The 20,779-nt window shown below is 32.1% G+C and overlaps 1 protein-coding gene and 1 long non-coding RNA gene across 3 annotated transcripts; one reads left to right on the forward strand and one right to left on the reverse strand.

Moving 5' to 3' along the window:
• The first annotated feature begins 160 nt into the window (after nucleotides 1-160).
• LOC127702885 (beta-1,4-N-acetylgalactosaminyltransferase bre-4-like) lies at nucleotides 161-16,947 on the forward strand. The gene is made up of 5 exons (XM_052207190.1): nucleotides 161-382; nucleotides 5,900-6,087; nucleotides 8,938-9,060; nucleotides 14,985-15,092; nucleotides 16,788-16,947. Exons 1-5 carry the CDS (start codon nucleotides 218-220, stop codon nucleotides 16,945-16,947), a joined length of 744 nt encoding a protein of 247 aa, XP_052063150.1. The 5' UTR covers nucleotides 161-217.
• Nucleotides 9,292-14,766, reverse strand: LOC127700817 (uncharacterized). Of its 2 annotated transcripts, none has more exons than XR_007981728.1 (2): nucleotides 14,581-14,766; nucleotides 9,292-9,954 (listed from the first exon to the last, which is right to left on the reverse strand). It is a non-coding gene; the product is annotated as an uncharacterized LOC127700817 (long non-coding RNA). The 2 variants fall into 2 exon arrangements; XR_007981729.1 differs by lacking the exon at nucleotides 14,581-14,766 and adding an exon at nucleotides 13,253-13,417.
• Nucleotides 16,948-20,779: the final 3,832 nt, after the last annotated feature.

The following is a 20,779-nucleotide window of genomic DNA, read 5'->3' on the forward strand; positions in this document are numbered from 1 at the left end:
TCTGAGAGGCAATTTTAAATACACTTCTTCTTAACTGTTATATGCATAAATGATTTTAATTTTATGTATGTTTTAAAACTAAAGTTTTGGCAGAAAGGGTTAAGTTTGATCAAACTTGATAACACATTCAATAAAAGAAATGTCCTTTACAGATGGATACGAATCATTAAATAGAACCGTATATACTCTAGAAGCTTTACAAACAACATACAACTACATGGATCAAGGACATTATCGACCAGTCGCGTGCATTCCTAGACAAAAAGTAGCCATTATTATACCTTACAGAGATAGGGAGAAAGGATTGTTTACATTACTAAATAATGTTTTACCTCGAATTCACAGACAGAATATTGAATTCGGAATATATGTGGTAGAACAGGTAAAATATAGTTTAAATCATTATGGAATATACAAGATTTTGCTTTAATGGATATACGATTCCGTAGACTACTTTAGGATTACGTCTAAATCAATATAGTAATGTAATATATAAACAAGTCTAAATTGAAAACAACGTTCAAACCTATGATTGCGTTGGATAAAAACCGCAATTTTCATATGTGTGCATGCAAAACAAGTTTCTTGGTAGAGGGGTCTATATAATACAAAAACAACATTGTCGTAAAGACCAAAAAAAGTGAAAAAGTATATTTTAACAAAACGCAATTGACTAGCAGGTCGAACAACAGATGTTCTAAAACCCTTATGACTGCCATTTGCGATTGCCAAATAAACGGATCACCAGATGTAACACAATGGATCTTAATAATTAATTCAATACCAAACAGAAAACAATAAACTTGCGGAAAAGTAATGTAATATATATAAATATAAATATAAACAAGTCTAAATTGAAAACAACGTTCTATCCTATGATTGCGTTGGATAAAAACCGCAATTTTTATACGTGTGCATGCAAAACAAATTTCTTGGTAGAGGGGTCTAAATACAGCACAAACAACATTTTCCAAAAGACCAAATGAGTGAAAAAGTATATTTTAACAAAACGCATTTGACTAGCAGGTCGAACAACTGATGTTCTTAAACCCTGCTGACTGCCATTGGCGATTGCCAAATAAACGGATCACCGATGTAATAAAAATGGATCTCAATTATAAATTGAATACTAAACAGAAAACAATAAACTTGCGGAAAAGATGGTATACCGCAAACAATAGGTGCAAAGGTTTTTGTACACCATATCCGGATTTCGACAATTAATGTCTCTTCAGTGATGTTAGGAATCGAAACGGTATTTGGAAGGCCATATAATTTACCTCAATTTAGGATATACTCTTGAATTTTGAAAGAGTCAAAATAGGATGAACGGATCATATAAACCCGAAGGCAAATATAATACAAGCCCAAACGAAAAAATATAAACAAGTCTAAATTGAAAACAACGTTCTATCCTATGATTGCGTTGGATAAAAACCGCAATTTTTATACGTGTGCATGCAAAACAAATTTCTTGGTAGAGGGGTCTAAATACAGCACAAACAACATTTTCCAAAAGACCAAATGAGTGAAAAAGTATATTTTAACAAAACGCATTTGACTAGCAGGTCGAACAACTGATGTTCTTAAACCCTGCTGACTGCCATTGGCGATTGCCAAATAAACGGATCACCGATGTAATAAATGGATCTCAATTATAAATTGAATACTAAACAGAAAACAATAAACTTGCGGAAAAGATGGTATACCGCAAACAATAGGTGCAAAGGTTTTTGTACACCATATCCGGATTTCGACAATTAATGTCTCTTCAGTGATGTTAGGAATCGAAACGGTATTTGGAAGGCCATATAATTTACCTCAATTTATGATAGACTCTTGAATTTTGAAAGAGTCAAAATAGGATGAACGGATCATATAAACCCGAAGGCAAATATAATACAAGCCCAAACGAAAAAATATAAACAAGTCTAAATTGAAAACAACGTTCTATCCTATGATTGCGTTGGATAAAAACCGCAATTTTTATACGTGTGCATGCAAAACAAATTTCTTGGTAGAGGGGTCTAAATACAGCACAAACAACATTTTCCAAAAGACCAAATGAGTGAAAAAGTATATTTTAACAAAACGCATTTGACTAGCAGGTCGAACAACTGATGTTATATATATATAAACAAGTCTAAATTGAAAACAACGTTCAACCCTATGATTGCGTTGGATAAAAACCGCAATTTTATACGTGTGCATGCAAAACAAATTTCTTGGTAGAGGGGTCTAAATACAGCACAAACAACATTTTCCAAAAGACCAAAAACGTGAAAAAGTATATTTAAACAAAACGCATTAGACTAACAGGTCGAACAACGGCTGCTGACTGCCATTGGCTATTGCCAAAAAAACGGATCACAAGATGTAACAAAATAGATCTTATTATTAATTTATTACCAAACAGAAAACAATAAACTTGCGGAAAAGATGGTATATCGCAAACATGAGGTGCATAAATTTGTACACCATATCCGGATTTCGACAATTAATGTCTCTTCAGTGATGTTAGGAATCGAAACGGTACTTGGAAGGCCATATAATTTACCTCAATTTAGGATAGACACTTGAATTTGAAGAGTCGAAATAGGATGAACGGATCATATAAACCAGAAGGTAAATATAATAAAAGCCCAAACGAAAAAATATAAATACGTCTAAATTGAAAACAACGTTCAAACCTATGATCGCGTTGGATATAATTCGTCTAACTAACAGCCCAACAATGTTAGATCTGTAAATTTGCGTTAGCATATTTTTTGTTCTTCCCTGGCCGGGATTCGAACTATATATTGTATATATATATATTTAATAAGTACTTCTAAACAAGTGACAACTCTATGACAGATCCATCCATTGGATCACCAGTGAAGATGATACACGGCTGAAAACATCTGTTATATACATAATTACTTTAAATATCAGCACAACAATGTTAAATTTGCAAATTTGCGGAATCAAATTTTTGTTAATCCCGGCGAGGGAAGATCAAAAATTTGCTTCCGCAAATTTGCAGATTTAACATTGTTGTGCTGATATTTAGAGTAATTATATATATCCAACGCAATCATAGGTTTGCACGTTGTTTTCAATTTACACTTATTCATATTTTTTTCGTTTGGACTTGTATTATATCTTGTGATCCGTTTATTTGGCAATAACCAATGGCAGTCAGCAGCCGTTGTTCGACCTGTTAGTCAAATGCGTTTTATTTAAATATACTTTTTCACTTTTTTGGTCTTTTGGAAAATGTTGTTTGTGCTGTATTTAGACCCATCTACCAATAAATTTGTTTTGCATGCACACGTATAAAAAATGCGGTTTTTATCCAACGCAATCATAGGTTTCAACGTTGTTTTCAATTTAGACTTGTTTATATTTTTTCGTTTGGGCTTGTATTATGTTTGCCTTTGGGTTTAAATGATCCGTTCACCCTATTTTGACTCTTTCAAAATTCTAGAGTCTACCCTAAATTGAAGTAAATTATATGGCCTTCCAAATACCATTTCGATTCCTAACATCACTGAAGTCACAATTAATTGTCGAAATCCGGATATGGTGTACAAATTTGTACACCTCATGTTTGCGGTATACCATCTTTTCCGCAAGTTTATTGTTTTCTGTTTGGTACTGAATTAATTATTAAGATCCATTTTGTTACATCTGGTGATCCGTTTATTTGGCAATCGCCAATGGCAGTCAGCAGGGTTTCAGAACATCAGTTGTTCGACCTGCTAGTCAAATGCGTTTTGTTAAAATATACTTTTACTCTTCTTTGGTCTTTTGGAAAATGTTGTTTGTGCTGTATTTAGACCCCTCTACCAAGAAATTTGTTTTGCATGCATACGTATAAAAATCGCGGTTTTTATCCAACGCAATCATAGGTTTGAAAGTTGTTTTCAATTTAGACTTGTATATATATATAGTGTCTAGAAATAGCAACAATCAACATTCAATTTATCTAGGCGTGGATCAGTTTCTAAATTAAATTATATAAATTAAGCTGCAAAAATTTCTTTACAGTCTCCGATTTTTTACCTGGATAGCTGCACGCGCCTGATGAAGCTAATTTGTTTAGCGAAATATTGCGTGGATATATAAAATGTAACAACTATTTTTATAACACTCATTAGTGTATTAAAATTACATTCTTAGGCATTTATATACATATATATTTATATATATATAAATGTCTAAGAATATAACTTAAACACGCTAATTGATACATTAAAAAGTTCTATTAGATTAAAATAGAAATGCGTAATATTTCGCTAGACAAACTAGCTTCATCAGGCAAGGTGAAATCGAATGCATGACAAAAAAATATTTTTGTAGCTTAAACTACACAAAATTTGAGTTAAAGTTTAACATGTTTATTGATGTTCTATAAAAAAAAATATATGTTTGTAGCTTAAACTACATAAAGTTGGAGTAAAAGTTTAACATATTTATTGATGTTCGATTAATTGTATGAATTTTTATAAATTGTATAAATTTCTATAAATTGTATGATTTCAAGATTATTGTTTTGATTTGTTTTTAAATCTTTTTTCGTCTCTCTCATTGAGCCCATCAGTTTCAAGAGTTCGTAACTGGTGCATACAAAATCTCTCTCTCTTTTGTCTTCCATTTTATATATATATATGAAATGTCTGAATAATAGCCAACGATAAATCTTACGAGGCGATGGATCATATACATATGATACAGTACACTACAAAATATAATATATAATAAGCAAGTCTAAAAGGCTACAACATTACCAAAAAAAATTAGTAAAATCATGAACAAATATCCAATATTTCGGATAAATAATATCCTTCATCAGTAAGATGTCAAATGATTCTTATCTTGACATGTGGTGGTCGAACTGAAATAATAATCTTGAACGATTCGTGATAATTTGTATGACGTTCAAGATTATGATATAAGTTCGACTACCACATGTCAATTATATATTATATATATAAAAATATTATATACAGCAAAGGAAGACAACTACTGAATTGACAGGCACATACGAAATATGGCGGGCTTAAACATGTTTGAAGGCGCCAACACTCCCCTAACCCGCGACAGCGGTATAAAAGTACAACATAAGGACACACTATAAAAATCAGTTAGAAAGGTTTAACTGATCAGATCCATACATACAGAAACTACTAGCAAAAGTACAAAAGACACAAAGTACAGATCTTAGGGTACTATCAGCTACTGAAAGCTAGTTAAAAACTTATAACAACTAATAAAACAAATCATGCATCTAAGACTAAAATATCAATCAGTGAACATCCAATCCCCAATGGATTTAGTGTAAAGACGTCATGAACAGTGAAAAACATGATCTTATGTGATATGTGTGAATGTTATAAGCCAAGTAAAACTGAAATACTGACTACTGGATTGATGATATAACAGTCCATGAGTAGTGGTATCGATCAAGTGCTAGAACATTAAAATATCATTTTTAATACAATTCGTACGTCCGATCTCTTTTCTGTATTCACCTACATCAGATTCGATGAAATTTAAATATTCCAAAGCTGTGTAAATCTAGTCTTTTTGTTTTTTGTTTTAAATGCCAAGTTTCTTCCTTTTGATATGTGCAAGTTGAAAAGGTGAAACTTGTGTGTATGTTTATTTCTTTACCTAGAATAATCAGATTTGGAAACAAACTTTCTAAAATTATGAAAAAAATCCAAGCGTTAGCAACAAACCTATTAATTGCAGAAGCTATATATCCAACTTTGCAATGTATACTGCTACTGAATAAGAACAGTTTATGCTTGCCTGTAATTGCTTGCATCCACTTCATTTGAACTTTAGTGGATAATTGTCTCATTGGTTATCATACCGCATTTCCTTATTCGTAGATTTGTTTTGTAATTAGATTGCAGGTGAACTTTTCAACAAAGGTGTATGTTTTAATGTTGGCTTTAAATATGCTATGACTCAATATAGATATGATTGTGTCGTACTTCATGACGTTGATATAATAGCAGAAGATGACAGGAATTTCTTCACATGTGGATATTATCCTAAACATCTGGCCGTGAATGTGGAACAATTCAATTACACGTAAATATTTTATTTATATTGTGAAATATTCGAAAAAAGTATTTAAGGAGTCTCTTACTATTATCGATATTATCCGTTAAAATTCTTATATTTTGACTTATCGTCTTTCTTCCTAACAAAAGGTATATATAGAGTCTAAACTCTTTAAAAATTTAAAAATAATAAATCTTATAGTTCTATTCCAATGTTTTCAGTTTTTAAATTTTGTTTTTACAAACTATGTTGCGATTAAATTATATAAGTTACACACATTTATGATTTTAATTAACAATTATTGCTCTTCGAGATCCTGTATTCCTCGACTTATTACAGTCAATGCAGCAAAGGAATGTGTAAAAACTGCTGATATGGGGAAATACATTATCCAATGTTCTGTTTCCTGAATATTTAATTTATGAATTAAGAATTGATGTCAATTATCCTAGAACGTAGCAATGCTTATTATTCAAAACAGACACCCAAAATGTGTCATATGTGTTGAAACGACGAGTAAAGGTTTCATTATACTGATGTAGTTTTTCGAAAGAACCATGAATTAGTGTTATATTAAACGTCAGTTCCCCATAAATGTTTGAATAATTTTCGTAAATATCGATTTATTCAGAAAGAAATATACATTTGAAATGTTCTATATTTATAAGAGCTTTAAGATCGTCAAAATTTGAAAAATAACTTTCGACCTTATTTGTCTTTTCGACGTTAAGATAAGGATGTGTGGAAACGGGGGTAATTGCTCAAAGACCGGGTTGTAATGGCTTTTTGACACTTGAAAGGAAGTATAAAATGGGGAGTTTGAAAATATTTGACATGTTTTTGGACCTCTATTTGAATTCTTGTAATTTAACTGGCTGATTTCTTGACAAAGATAGGAACATTAATGAAAACCGCATTACTTCCTGGAGATAAAAACCAAAACAGAAAAAATAGTAAGAAGGGAACTATCTATCGAGAATGCTACTGAACGCGACCATGTTAAACCCTAAACTCTCCTTAACAATCTGAAACAATTCTACAAACTGTGTACAAGATAGCAAGGGGACAAGAACAAATATAAGAGCGAATAAAAATAAAAAGCACCATGGTTAAATGAAACAAAGTAATGTCTTAATACATATACAAATATTTTAGAAAATCTTGGAATGAACGACCTACATAGGATTGGTTTCGTAAAATATGTACCTTCTCAGAATGTAACCTAATTAACATTCCAAGATGAAAACTGTTGGAAGAAATGTCTACACAAAATTGATAAGCATATGTGATAAAAAGTTATTATGAACAACATATTATTTAAAGTTATAATAACTGAATATATATTATTAAATTGCTTTTATTCAAATATCTGAAACATAGCCATTTCAATACATACAGAAATAGACACAGCAAAGAAAATGCGTTCATTGAATCAATTTATCCTTACATTTACAGAGACTTTACAGACAGACTTTTACTTGAATGAATAAGGTCATTATGGGATTAAATTGATTTTTAAATTTCCGGATTTTATCGAAAACAATTCGGAATCTTTCGAATAGCATCCCAATTTCATCGAGCGAAGAAATATTTCTACAGATTTCTATGTGATCTATGAATGCGTGTACTTTCCAGAAAATGAAAAAAATATATAATAAAATACATACAAAACTAAAACAAAAACCATGTACACAACAATTACTTAAAACGACTTTTATAAAGATGTATATGCACGTTACCTCCATAAACCGTTGTCGATCTTTTGTATAGATTAAAACGACAGTAGTTTACCGATGTTCAAATCTCGTAAATCGAATAGGAAGAGACTAATCAAACAGAAACTGATGGAATCGCATAATTAAACTCCAAATGGAACAACACCGGATGCTTCAAAAACCAGCATAAGACACCCGAATATACCAAGACAACATGCTAGAGTTGGATATCGCAGATTTGTTTTTCTGATGTGCAAGGATATAGTATCTATATGAATAAAAGGAGATGTGGGTTAACATCAAAGAGACAGCAACTTAAATAAAAAACAACCAAAAGGCATCTAGATCTAAGTGGTAGTCAATATATAACTTTATCCACCTATCTATGCAATATCTCTATCTCTAAATCGTTTCAAGTTAATATAAATTGGGAATAAATTAAACAGTTACAATAAAAGATCAGGAATTAAAACCTCCATGAAGTTTTGATGTTCGATTACAGTTAATCATTAATTCAACTCGACGTGTTGATAAGTATCTTGAGTTTTCTGTGTGATTAATTATAATTTTTGTCTTTTCGACGTTTGTCGCTTGTGCCATGGTGTTGTCCATTTTTTGTTAAAACTTATGATTGTTATGCCACCTTGGTGTCATCTTCTATTTTTGAAATGGACAAGAATGTATGGTTTTATCATTCTTTTAAAGGGATTTCATTAAAGGTCAAAAGTTGTTCGTTGTATTTTGTGTTGTATTATTTTAATTTAATTTTTGTGAAAAAAATAATATATAAGAAACTGCGAAGTTAAGGTAAAATGCATTCTCGAAAATTAAGCATTACATAGAACATTGATGAACATTATAGATATATGTTTTGGTGGTTTCAACTGTCCTTAATGTTTTAATTCATCATGTTATTTTCTTTTAAAAACAAACCTCGGCAGATAAGCCAGAAAGATTTAAAAAGATTGATTTGAATTAAAATAGAACACTTACATTTATGCATGATTTGTATTCAAAACGTGAATATAATAAAAATATGTTGGCCAGTATTAAATAAAACTAATATAATTGCACAATAACAGTAAATAGATTTGATCGAATGTAATTGCACTCGAAAAAAAACTAGTTATATTATCTCATAAATGTACCGATTCACTTTCAGAATGCCTTATGCAGACTTTTTTGGAGGAATATCAAATATGCCATCTAGTGTATTCGCGCAAGTCAATGGGTTTTCTAACCAGTATGAAGGATGGGGATTGGAAGATGATGACTTTTATCGACGGTAGGTATACGGTGACAATCGGTTATTTAATTCCTCACGTACGTCTGCACATTTTCCGTGAATTTTGCATAGTTCTGAGACTTCATGGAAGAACACACTACACACTATTTGATAGCTTTTGTTCACTTAACATGCACGACAAATTTTCTTATTGTGAATGCTTGAATTTATATTGTGTACGCTAAGTATGCAGCAACCAAGATAAAAATTTGTTAAACAAACTAAGATCAATTAACTATGTAATGTATATCAAATATAAATGTCATCATTATCAGGCTTAAGTTTAGTATAACACTGTCTATCTAACATGATATATGACAACAATCAATATCTTTTTTAAAGAAATCATTTTACGAATCGATTACGTTCATAGTTTACATTTTTACAACTTGTGTTTCTTTTTATTTATAAAAAAAAAGATAAGCACGATGATAACCAACTTAAATCTACGATAAGTCATAAACTAAAAAAGTTTCTCTGGATGAATAGCTTATTCCTTTCCGAAGGAGCAGTGATTTGAATTGTTATGTTATCTTAAATTTGTTCTAGCACAAACGTGCTCAATTAAAGAAAACATGTACATGGAACATTGATTAAGGCCCCAATACTCTTGGAGTCCTTTTTCGACCAAATCATTATGTTACAAACAGTAGAAATCACTCAAAATTGTGCATCATAACGGTCTATACAGGTCCTGATTCTTTGTTTATAGGTCCAGGCTGTTGATAGTTCTAAATCTTGTTTGGCACTACACCTTTTTGAAATTTCTACTTGCATTTTGACGGTATGATTATCGTTTTCAATCGACGTAACTGCATAGGACTTCAAAGGGTAACATTTTCAGTTCCATATCAGATGAAAACATATATAATTCGAGTCAACATAGTTTGCTTCCTAAAACAAATTTAATAAGAATAGTCAGTGACATTATGAATGAAAAGAAAATAAAAAAAAAAAACAACAACATAGTGCTTTTACTCTTCTTACCTTTGGTTTGTGTCGCATCACACTAGACTTTAATCACGTTTTATTCGATCTTACTATGTTATAATGACAGAATGATATTTCCTATTGACGAACCGGTGTCGCTCCGTTTGTAGTGGAACGATTTCTGTTGATTGATCTATCCCAAAGGGAGTAGCAAGTTAAGATAAATCAGTATGGTAATCATTAAATCTCCGTTAACATATACAAAGTCTCCAATAAATTCTAGAGGTACATGTTAAGGCATGAAAAACAAGGGCTCTTGGTGTTATTATAATAAGTTTAGAGTAATGAGTTCTCAACCTTTTGAATCATTTGTTTTTATTATAAGCAATATCAGAATGAAATTATAAATTCCAAAAATCAAGAAAGCCAGCAATTTCTCCGCACCCACCCAAACAATCGTTTTATATACTCTTAACCAATGAATAGATTATTACTATTCTAGAAGTGGCGTGAATCAGATGTGGATACTAAATAAATTTCAATAGTAGTATACCGCTGTTCAATAGTTATAAATCTATTTAATTGAAACAAATCCGGATCACAAACCAAAACTGAGGGAAACACATCAACTATAAGAAGAAACAAAACGGAACAACAGAAACACTGAACTGCTACAAAAACAAACGCCAAAAAAATTCCAAAGATCTTTTAGAGTACATACAATCTAAGACTCTTTCATCTTGCAATAGTATTGAAACATTTAACTTTTCTACACTTTACACAAGTATTCCTCATTCCAAACTAAAAGACAAATTGAAAGAGTTGGTCCTGCTTTGTTTCATAAAGAAAAATGGCCAACGTAGATACAAGTATCTGGTCTACGGGAGGGATAAATCCTACTTTGTGTTTTTGAACAAACAATCGGCATTCCAATGGAAACCAACTGTGCCGATTTTCTTGCCGACTTGTTTCTAAATTCATATGAGACTGACTTCATACAGGAACTTCTTAGTAAGAAAGAAAAGAAGTTAGCAGTATCCTTTAACTTTACTTTCTGCTACATAGATGATGTTCTCTCACTACATAATTAAAAATTTGGTAACTATGTTGAACGCATCTTTCCGATCGAACTTGAGATAAAGGATACATCATATTCAGTTAAGTCTGCCACATATCTTGACCTACATCTAGAACAATGAGGGTCGGTTGAAAACAAAACTTTATGACAAAAGAGATGATTTCAGCTTCCCAATTGTGAACTTTCCAATTTTATGTAGCAACATTTCAGCAGCGCCTGCATACGGAGTATATATCTCCCAGTTGATACGATACTCCAGGGCTTGTATTTCCTATCATGATTTCCTTGATAGAGGATTGCTGCTCACAAGGAAGCTATTAAACCAAGATTTCCAAGTGGTGAAGTTGAAATCATCCCTTTGTAAATTTTACGGACGCCATCACGAGTTTGTTGATCGTTACGGAATAACCGTTTCACAGATGATAGCAGATATGTTCCTTATGTCGTAACTACACTCCCGTCCCCTTTTCCCGAATATGACCTACCGAATTAGACTTATAACCGGGTTTGTACTTATATGAGCAACACGACGGGTGCCACATGTAGAGCAGAATTTGCTTACCCTTCTGGAGCACCTGAGATCACGCCCAGTTTTTGGTGGGGTTCATGTTGCTCAGTCTTTAGTTTTCTATGTTGTGTTTTGCGTACTATTGTTTGTCTGTTGATCTTTTTCGTTTATTTTATAGCCATGGTTATGAGTTTGAATGTCCCTATTGTATCTTTCGCCTCTCTTTTACAAAGAATCCCGATTAAAATTGTCTACTTCTTACGCACTGAATCAAGACGTTGAAATTCATTTGACTGAATAAAGAGAAAAAAAATACAAAGAAATTAAAGCCATATTAGCGCAATTGCAAGACAATTAATATCCAGAATATTAAGAACGCAACTAATGTATCGCTAAGGTTTTGTGCAAAACTAGTGCTTATTTTATATATTATTCTCTGCATAGAATAAGACGTTTTTTAATCGTATTGGAACCTTAACAATAAAGCATACCTCAGATTTATATGTGAAGCAGTTACTTTAACGCGCACCATTTAAGATGAATATCCTTTCATATTTGAACTTTGAGCCAAATCTAAGATCAATTTTAGACCAAAAAAAATGTTTAAAGAATTAATTAATTTTTGTTCATAATGGATGGCCGCTTATCTATTTTCTATGACCAACAGACATACAAGTATGCATGAAATTTTACATCGTAGTTTGATTTCATGCTACCTGAAAAGAAACCTGCTAATTGCATTTGAATATACAAATATTTTCATTAGAAAAATCTAAAGTGTCTAAAAGGACTATTAAAAAAGGCAATAGTAGTATACCGCTGTTCAATAGTCATAAATGATTTAACTGAAACAAATCCGGGTCCCGAACCAAAACTGAGGGAAACACATCAACTATAAGAGGAAACAAAACGGAACAACAGAAATACTGAACTGCTGCAAAAACAAACGCCAACATACATAAAAACAGACTATGTGCTTATTAACTGTGCTTATCTATGATAATGCAGCCACCAAATGTATATATAAGTTGTCTCTTTCGTCAATCATACGAACTTTCTAAATCAATTGTTTTGAATACTTGCCAAGCTATATTGAAATGAAAAGAGCACTAGAACAAGGAACATTTGTATAACCACTTGCCTTTTAAATAAGCTTTGGATTTTCGAATATTTTGGCCTCGAGCATCACTGAAGAGACATTGCTTGTTGGAAAGCGCATCTGGTGCAGCAAAATTGGTACCGTTTATGTTATTACTACCACTGGGTCGATGGCTCTGCTGGTGGACTGATAGTCTCCGAAGGTATCACCAGCCCAGTAGCCTGTACTTCGGTACTGGCATTGAAATACGGTTTTTGTGACATTGATTGTCGAAATGCTCATCTGGTGCAGAAAAATTGGTACCGTTTATGTTATTGCCACGATACACTCAAATGAAAAGAACATTAGAATTAGCACATGAACATGACCAATTGCGCGGCTTATGCGATAACGTATCGTTAAAATACACTTAAAAAAGTACCATGAGGTATTGGTGAAAAAGTATTCAACATCATGGTTGCTTTATGGCCTTTCTGGTACAATTATAACAAACTAACAAACACAGAACCAGGACCCATCAGCACCAATAAGGGAAAAATCACCTACACAGAACAAATTCTTGCAAGATCTTAGTTACCTTGATTTCGTGACTGTAGCTTCGAGTTTTGTATGTTGTGTTTTGTACACTGTTGTTTGTTTTTTTTTGTCGTTTTGGTTGTTTTTACGATGGCATTGTCAGTTTGTTTTCGACTAATGAGGTTGATTGTTCCTTTTGTATCTTTCGACTCTCTTTTCCAGACTCGAAATCTGTAAAATATTACCATAAAAAAAATTGAACATTTTAAGATTTCCTTTAAGTACACCAGGTACACTGCTACTTTTGCATGGGTACTATTTCTGTACCAAAAATCTGTAGTACTGGAAATTTACTTCTAATATTCAGTACTATTTTGTTACTTTAAAAGTATTGGAATATTTAGGTACCTGTATTTTACAGTACTAGATTTGTCCTACAGATTTTTGGTACAGAAATAATACCAACAGTGATCACAATATTCCATGTTTGAAAATCATAACTTTAAGAGATTTGAAATAGACAAACTTTCCAAATGCTGAAAATGTAACGGTGTAACCAAAAATCTGCATTAATTAAATTTCAAGTACAAATCAAGTACTGTAAAATACAAGTACCTAAATATAACAATAATTTTCAAGTAACAAAATAGTACTAAATATTAAAAGTCAATTTCCAGTACTACAGATTTTTGGTACAGAAATAGTACCTATGCAAAAGTAGTAGTTTAATCAAGTATTTTATTAGTACACATTTATGTGACATAATATTTTTACCTCGAACAAAATGAAAACAACACATTATTATTGCATGCGTCCGAAGCACTTTTCTGGTTTTAACTTCACCAGGAACGCTCAAAGCCGAATATTTGAAAGCCGAGGATGTATAAGAACCGAAACAGTTGAAGAGCTATATTACCAAAAAATACATAAAAATAGCCAAATCCACCTAAGTCAACTTTGCCCGAGGGAATTGAAATCTTTGGTTTTTTTTTATAATTGCAAAATTTATAAACAGACAACTTAAGAAAGGTTTGTTATAAATCATGTCAGTACGGAAGCACTGACTACTGAATTTACGATACCCACGGGGACTGAAAGTCCACCAGCAAAGATATCGACCCGTTGCTGTAAAAATTAAAACAACACATTATTAATTTCATGCGTCCGACGCGCTTTTCTGGTTTTAACTTCATCAGGAACGCTAAAAAGCCGAATATTTGAAAGCCGAGGATGTGTAAGAACCGAAACCGTTGAAGAGCTATAGGACCAAAAAGTACTTAAAAAATAGCCAAATCCATCTAAGGTCAACTTTGCCTGAGGGAGTTGAAATCTTAGTTAAATTTATAAACGTACAATTTTAGAAAGGTTTGTTATAAATTATGTACGTACCGAAGTGCTGACTATTGAGCTGTTGACATTTCAGACCCCTGACTATTGAGCTGTTGACACTCTCGGACCACTGACTATTGAGCTGTTGGCACTCTCAAACCACTGACTATTGAGCTGTTGACACTCTCGGACCACTGACTATTGAGCTGTTGACACTCTCGGACCATTTTCTAATTGTTTTGTCAATAGCCTACCGTTTAAAATTGTAAAAACAGATAAACAAAAAATGTAAAATCAAATGGCAAATATAGCGCGTCTAGTTATGTTTTAAATTAAAAAACAATTTTAGTCTTTGATTTATCGATTATTATTTTGTAATTAAACATGTCAACAGTTTAATTCTTATAGTCCACTTAAGGCAACTTCATTGTTTGTATGATAATAATAGGCTGTTTTTTTCGTAGATTAACAGTTGTTCATGGGCTGAAAATTGAACGTCCACTGTCAAAAGTGTCGGCTTGTGCTACCGTTAATCATACAAAATCGCATCAAAAGGGCAGACCTCTTGATAGGTAAGTAACTATTTCCAAAAAACTAATTTTAATTCTGTCAAAGTGAAGCAAAATGTCAGTGTTATTCATTTAAATTGTTTCAACATTAAGTAATATCTTAAAATTAAGCTTTGAAAATATTAACTGCAATACGTCTAATTGCTAGACCGTCTTTGATGAGTTCTATGCACACACTCACCTTTGACCTACTTAATTGTTGACCTTGTATTTTTGATGAAAAAGACGATATCACTCTTGGTCGGCGTTTTTTTCCCGAGATATGACCAGTCCAGAAGTCAACATTATGGGTTTGACATCAAATGTTTCACGAGTCAATTAATGTAAATACAGTTCAAATTTTTTGATGGTTTTAAAATCTCGAAACTCTTAGGATTTCCATCTCCTTGGGCAAATGATGAACATTTTTGGAAGTTTTGGATCAGAATGCGCATTAACTACATGTATATTATTGATTTGGCATGTCATTTGATTTTATTGAGAGGCACTGATAAGTCGTTTGTGCACACACCCAAATCTGTCATACTGGAGTTCATTATTTTTGTTAGTTTTACTTTTTTTTTTATAAGCCTTTTTCTTTGGCTGACATTTTGCATTTTTAAGCAATCCAGATTTCTTAAGTCTAATGATTCGGGTCAATATTTGATGGGCAGAAAAACATTCTCTAATTCTGAATCAAAAACATCGAAAATAACATACAAAACAATTGTATAAATAGTCCATCTAGTTTTCAAATCTTGAAATACCGCATTTTCTTATATCCATTTAAAAAGTGATATATCTTGCACAGTCTCAACAAAGGGTCTCTGTTTCTAATGATTTTAGGTTACGAATGTCAATGATGGAAGGAGAAAATTTGAAAATGTCACTGCATTAAACACAAAAACCATACACGAAAAGCAACTCGAATCTGCTTAATTAGAAAACAAAAAATTGTAGTTTATATATCTCAAATATTAAAATTACACCAAGTAATGATATTGAACTAGAAAACTGTGCCACACCAAACATGATGTCGTACATTTTATAAGATAGAAAAACAAAGGATATAGGGTATTTATCCATGACACAAAATCAGTACATGCACAGCAAAAACACACAAACAGCAAAGGAAGGTATCGGTTAAGTCAAAACAATGTAAATTAACATCTATTGAAAGAATGTTGTATTGTAAAAATAATTGTATAAAGTTAGAGATTGCATGTTAGTTACGTAATCGCGTCATTGTTTGTGATATCCTGTGTTTGTTATTGTTCTGCACTTTGCATGTTGTGTCGACTATTATATTATTTGTTTGTGTGTTTCTCTGTGATGAATGTTCTTGCGTGTGTTTGTGCTGTATTTCTGTTACGTAGTGTTGTCATTTTAGCGATATTTTTTAACATTTTCATAAAGTGGGAGGTTTGGCTAGACATAAACCAGGTTCAACCAATCATTTTTTCTTAAAATGTCCTGTACCAAGTCAGGAATATGGCAGTTGTCAAATAGTTAGTTTCTATGTTTGTTGGCGTTTGTTTTTGTTGCACTTCAGTGTTCCTGTTGTTCCTTTGTTTTCCTCTTATAGTTGATGGGTTTCCCTCGGTTTTAGTTTGTAAACCGGATTTGTTATCCCTCAATCGATTTATGACTTTTGAACACTGGTATACTACTGTTGCCTTTATCTATATCAAATAATAAAACATTACTATTAAATTTCAGATGCAACATTTATATCAATCGACCACGTGGATGGGCATTTGACGGGTTAAGCACTTTACGGTATAAAATAGAAACGATAGAGAACAAAAGATTATTCAGACGGATTCTTATACATATCAACACAACAGAACTGAGAAAGGTAAATAATAATAATCAATAATGTGCCATTTTCATGTCTTTTTACTATGGTATTCCCTGCAGCACATCCGATAAATTTTAAAATGTCGGTATTCGTTGCAATATACATTCAAAGAAATTAGTTTAGAATTGATTATGAAGAAAGTCTTCATTAACATTACCCTTTTCAAACGATTGAAAGAAATCATACTTATGTTATATTGTAACACCCTGTCCAAAATAGGTCCAGGATATAGTTTTCACAAGGATGTCTTGAGTGCTTGTCCTAAACATTGGGTGTAACTGTTGTCGTTAGTAGCTCTCTACCGTACATTTCTTTTTTCAATGTTATTATCTTCTTAAATCAGGTTGTTTATATATTCTCCTTTGAATTGCTTTTCATTGTGTTATACCCAGTCCATTTACAGCTTACCATATGGTATTTGGTGTTTTTCATTGTCGAAGGTCAAACGGCAACCCATAGTTTTGACTGGTCTATTGTGGATGGGTGCCTTCACACCAATCAGACCTCTCCTAATTTGATATGTTATCATTTACTGGATTGCTGAGGAGTGTTTAAGGACGATAAACGACGAAGGCTTGATTGTAGAAGATTTTATTACGGAATCAAATTAGGACAAAAAAGTCTTTTCGGATAATTATATTTTCAAACAGTAATATTTTATATGAATGTTATCTTTATCTCACACTATTTCGTACTGTGAAATCGTATATTGTTCAACAAATAAGAGAAGTTTAAAATCCCAAATAAAAGTTGATTATTTCCCTTTTAAACATTAAGACCCCAATTTGGCATGAGAAAAATAACAGCATTCAAAACTGACAAGACATTTTCAAAAATGCAAAATTGTTAATGTATAGGGTAATTCATCTATTTTTCCGAAAATCATTCAATAAACAGATATCGTCAGAAGTTTTGTTCTAACCAATTGTCTGTTAAACTAATGTTACACTATAGTCACAATTGATGGAGAATTGAAATTAAGAAAAAAAAAACCAAACCTGATAATTAACATTACATGAAAGGAGCAGAAAAAAGTGTCTCAATATATCTTAAGTTTTAAATCGCCCAAATATTTCAGGACAAGTAGTAAAAACAATCAAGAGAGAGAGAGACAGAGAGCGATTGCTGAATATTTCTATCAACGCAAATTGCTTAATACTATAAACAAACCAATTAATTTGAAGGTATAATCAAGGTAAAATTAGCAACGACGTTCTTGGACGTTTACCTTAAGATCTAGCGGTTTTGAACTAGATCTTTGAATAAAGAATCTCTTTCAATTGAATAGTTAAAAGTTTACAGATACAAGTATACTAACAATTCTTTAAAATATTCCATGAAAATTGTTTAAAAGACAAGAAAAATAAAAGAAACAGAATGTTAACAAAGAATGCTGGCAGTTTTTGAACTCAATCTATGCATATGCATGTGACCGATTTAAAGGTTTTTGAAGGTATATATAATAATTAGTGCTCAACATTTTAACCCTGCTACATGTGTCTGTGCTTGTCCTGAGTCACGAACCTCTTCGATGGTTGCTTTGATAGCCTTCCCAATATCCTTGTATCATTTAGGTTCTGCATTATTTACAGTTTTAATACGAGTACCATCTCTTAAAGTGACACACATTTTATAACCAGTTAAAATTGACACACATATTGCAATTTCATTTACAGAATAACAAGATTACAATACTGCATGCAAACACCACGCAGGGAAAGAAAAAAATACGTAATAAGTTTTGTCATGTTAACCCATGTTCGTTTGTTTGTATGGTTTATAATTCTAATATTTTAGGAAGATCAGAAACAAGGACAAGTCAAAAACACGAACTTTAAATCGACTGAATTTTTCTTTTAAATGTTTTTTATTTGTTTAGCATTTGTTGTTATTAAGGTAATATGCTGATCAATTCTCATTATCTTTTAGGAATTTGTAAAGAGATTAAGTATTGAGGATTATGAGAGTTTAGTTCCAGTTGCTTCGTGGAATGGTAACACTGAAATGTGTTATTGGGCACTAAAGAAGTCAAACAAAACGATTGATAAAAGTGTTGAAGATCTTGTACAGAAATCAGTGAACGTTTCTAGTCATAAATTGATATGCATACCTTGAAAGTATAATATATAGCATAATGGCTTACAAGTGAAACACATGGAAGACACTAACCTCACCGGGAAAGTCATCTATTCTGCATTTCATAGATGACAAACTTTATGATTTGGATACCTATGGACCTGACTATAACAAGTGTTTTCTCTATACAATTTACAGATGAACGTGCGATTATTCTTCTTTCTAAAATTCTATCCTTTTTTGTTCATTCTGTCAGTTTGATTTTGTATTGTTAACATGGCAACTTTTCTAATTTTGCTAATTGTATGGGAAATACGATATTTCTATATTTATGAAAATAAAAAAAAAATCAGTTTTTAACAGCAACATAAGAATTACAATTATTGGGAAAAATCAACTTGAACAACTGCTTAATCTTTATAATTGTATTATTCCTCCTTGTGTAAAACCGTGAGACATAAACGATTATTCTAGAAAAAACATATTCAGATAAACTATACTTATAACAAGTTTTTTTCCTTTTAACGAAGTAGATGCAAGAGTTGTTTCCTGAGATACACTCTCTAGGGTCTTGTGAAGTGTCTTGTGACCTACTGTATGTTTGTTCGTCGTTTTTACTCTCGTAACATCGTGTTGTCTGTCTTTCTTCGTCTCAAAGAGCTCTGGTTATTCTATTGCTCTTTTGTGTCACAGTTCTTTAATTGAAGAAATCTTTCAGGTCCTTTGTACTTTGGTCACAAAACAGGATAGATCATGTTTGTTTTTATTGCAATCTGTTTTTATTTGGTCTTATGGAATTTATATTGACATCATTAAACTACAGGGAATTTATGTATTTTCATAGATAAATAAATAGAGAATATCAAATGGCTTTTTGATATCACACCAGCCTCAACCCGAGACACCAATATAATCACAAGAGGTCTACTCGAAGGATTATATTGGTTGGAGGTTGATACAGTGACGTAACGAAAATGGGAGATTGATAAAGCATTTGCAACCATGACATCAAGGATGACTGATACAGCACAATTTGCGTTGATTGTATCACACCTACAGTTTACTTATATTTTAACCAGGTATAAGTTAATACAAGTCTACTATATTGAATATCGCCCTGCATTATCATATAAGTGATGTAATGTTTAATTTTAAATGTTTACTATTATATTGTTTTATCAATTACAGCGATGTGTTTACCTTTTTCAACAGTATAATACAAGCGAAAAACTATCAGACATATAATGCAATCAATCATTTATTAAATAGGTAAAAATGATAACTTACACTGTATCCCACAACAGAGCTTATCAAATATTTCTGAAAACAAAAGGAAGCAATTGTGCCCATTTTCTTAACGAGTTGTTCCCATATTCATGTGAGAAAGACTTCATACAGGGGCTTCTCAGAAAGAATGAAAACAGTAAGCATTATCGATGTCCTGTCACTAAATAAAGTTTGGTGACTAAGTTGAACGCATATATTCCATCGAACTTTAATAAATGGATATCAAAGATACAGATACAGATACAGAATTTGACAATGAACGTCGGTTGATCATTAAACTTTACGACAAAAGTTCCTAATTGTGAACTCTGCATTTCTATGTTGCAACATTCAAGTAGTACCTGTATATGTATAGGTAAGAGCTTTTCTTTGATAGAGGGTTACTGATTACAAGGATGCTGTTGAACTAAAGGCTCCAAGTGGTAAAGTTGACGTCATCCCTCCGTACGTTTCACGAAAGTCAACTCGTGTTGTTTGCCCGTTACGG

Source organism: Mytilus californianus, unplaced genomic scaffold (genome assembly GCF_021869535.1).
Source record: "Mytilus californianus isolate M0D057914Y unplaced genomic scaffold, xbMytCali1.0.p SCAF_5, whole genome shotgun sequence".
NCBI classification, from domain to species: Eukaryota; Metazoa; Mollusca; class Bivalvia; order Mytilida; family Mytilidae; genus Mytilus; species Mytilus californianus.

Excerpts from the sequence above, each read along its gene's own strand:
- LOC127702885 (XM_052207190.1), top strand. The coding sequence starts at position 218 with ATGGATCAAGGACATTATCGACCAGTCGCGTGCATTCCTAGACAAAAA. Across the intron at positions 383-5,899 it reads GAATATATGTGGTAGAACAG|ATTGCAGGTGAACTTTTCAA; the intron begins GTAAAATATAGT and ends TTTTGTAATTAG. Across the intron at positions 6,088-8,937 it reads GTGGAACAATTCAATTACAC|AATGCCTTATGCAGACTTTT; the intron begins GTAAATATTTTA and ends ATTCACTTTCAG.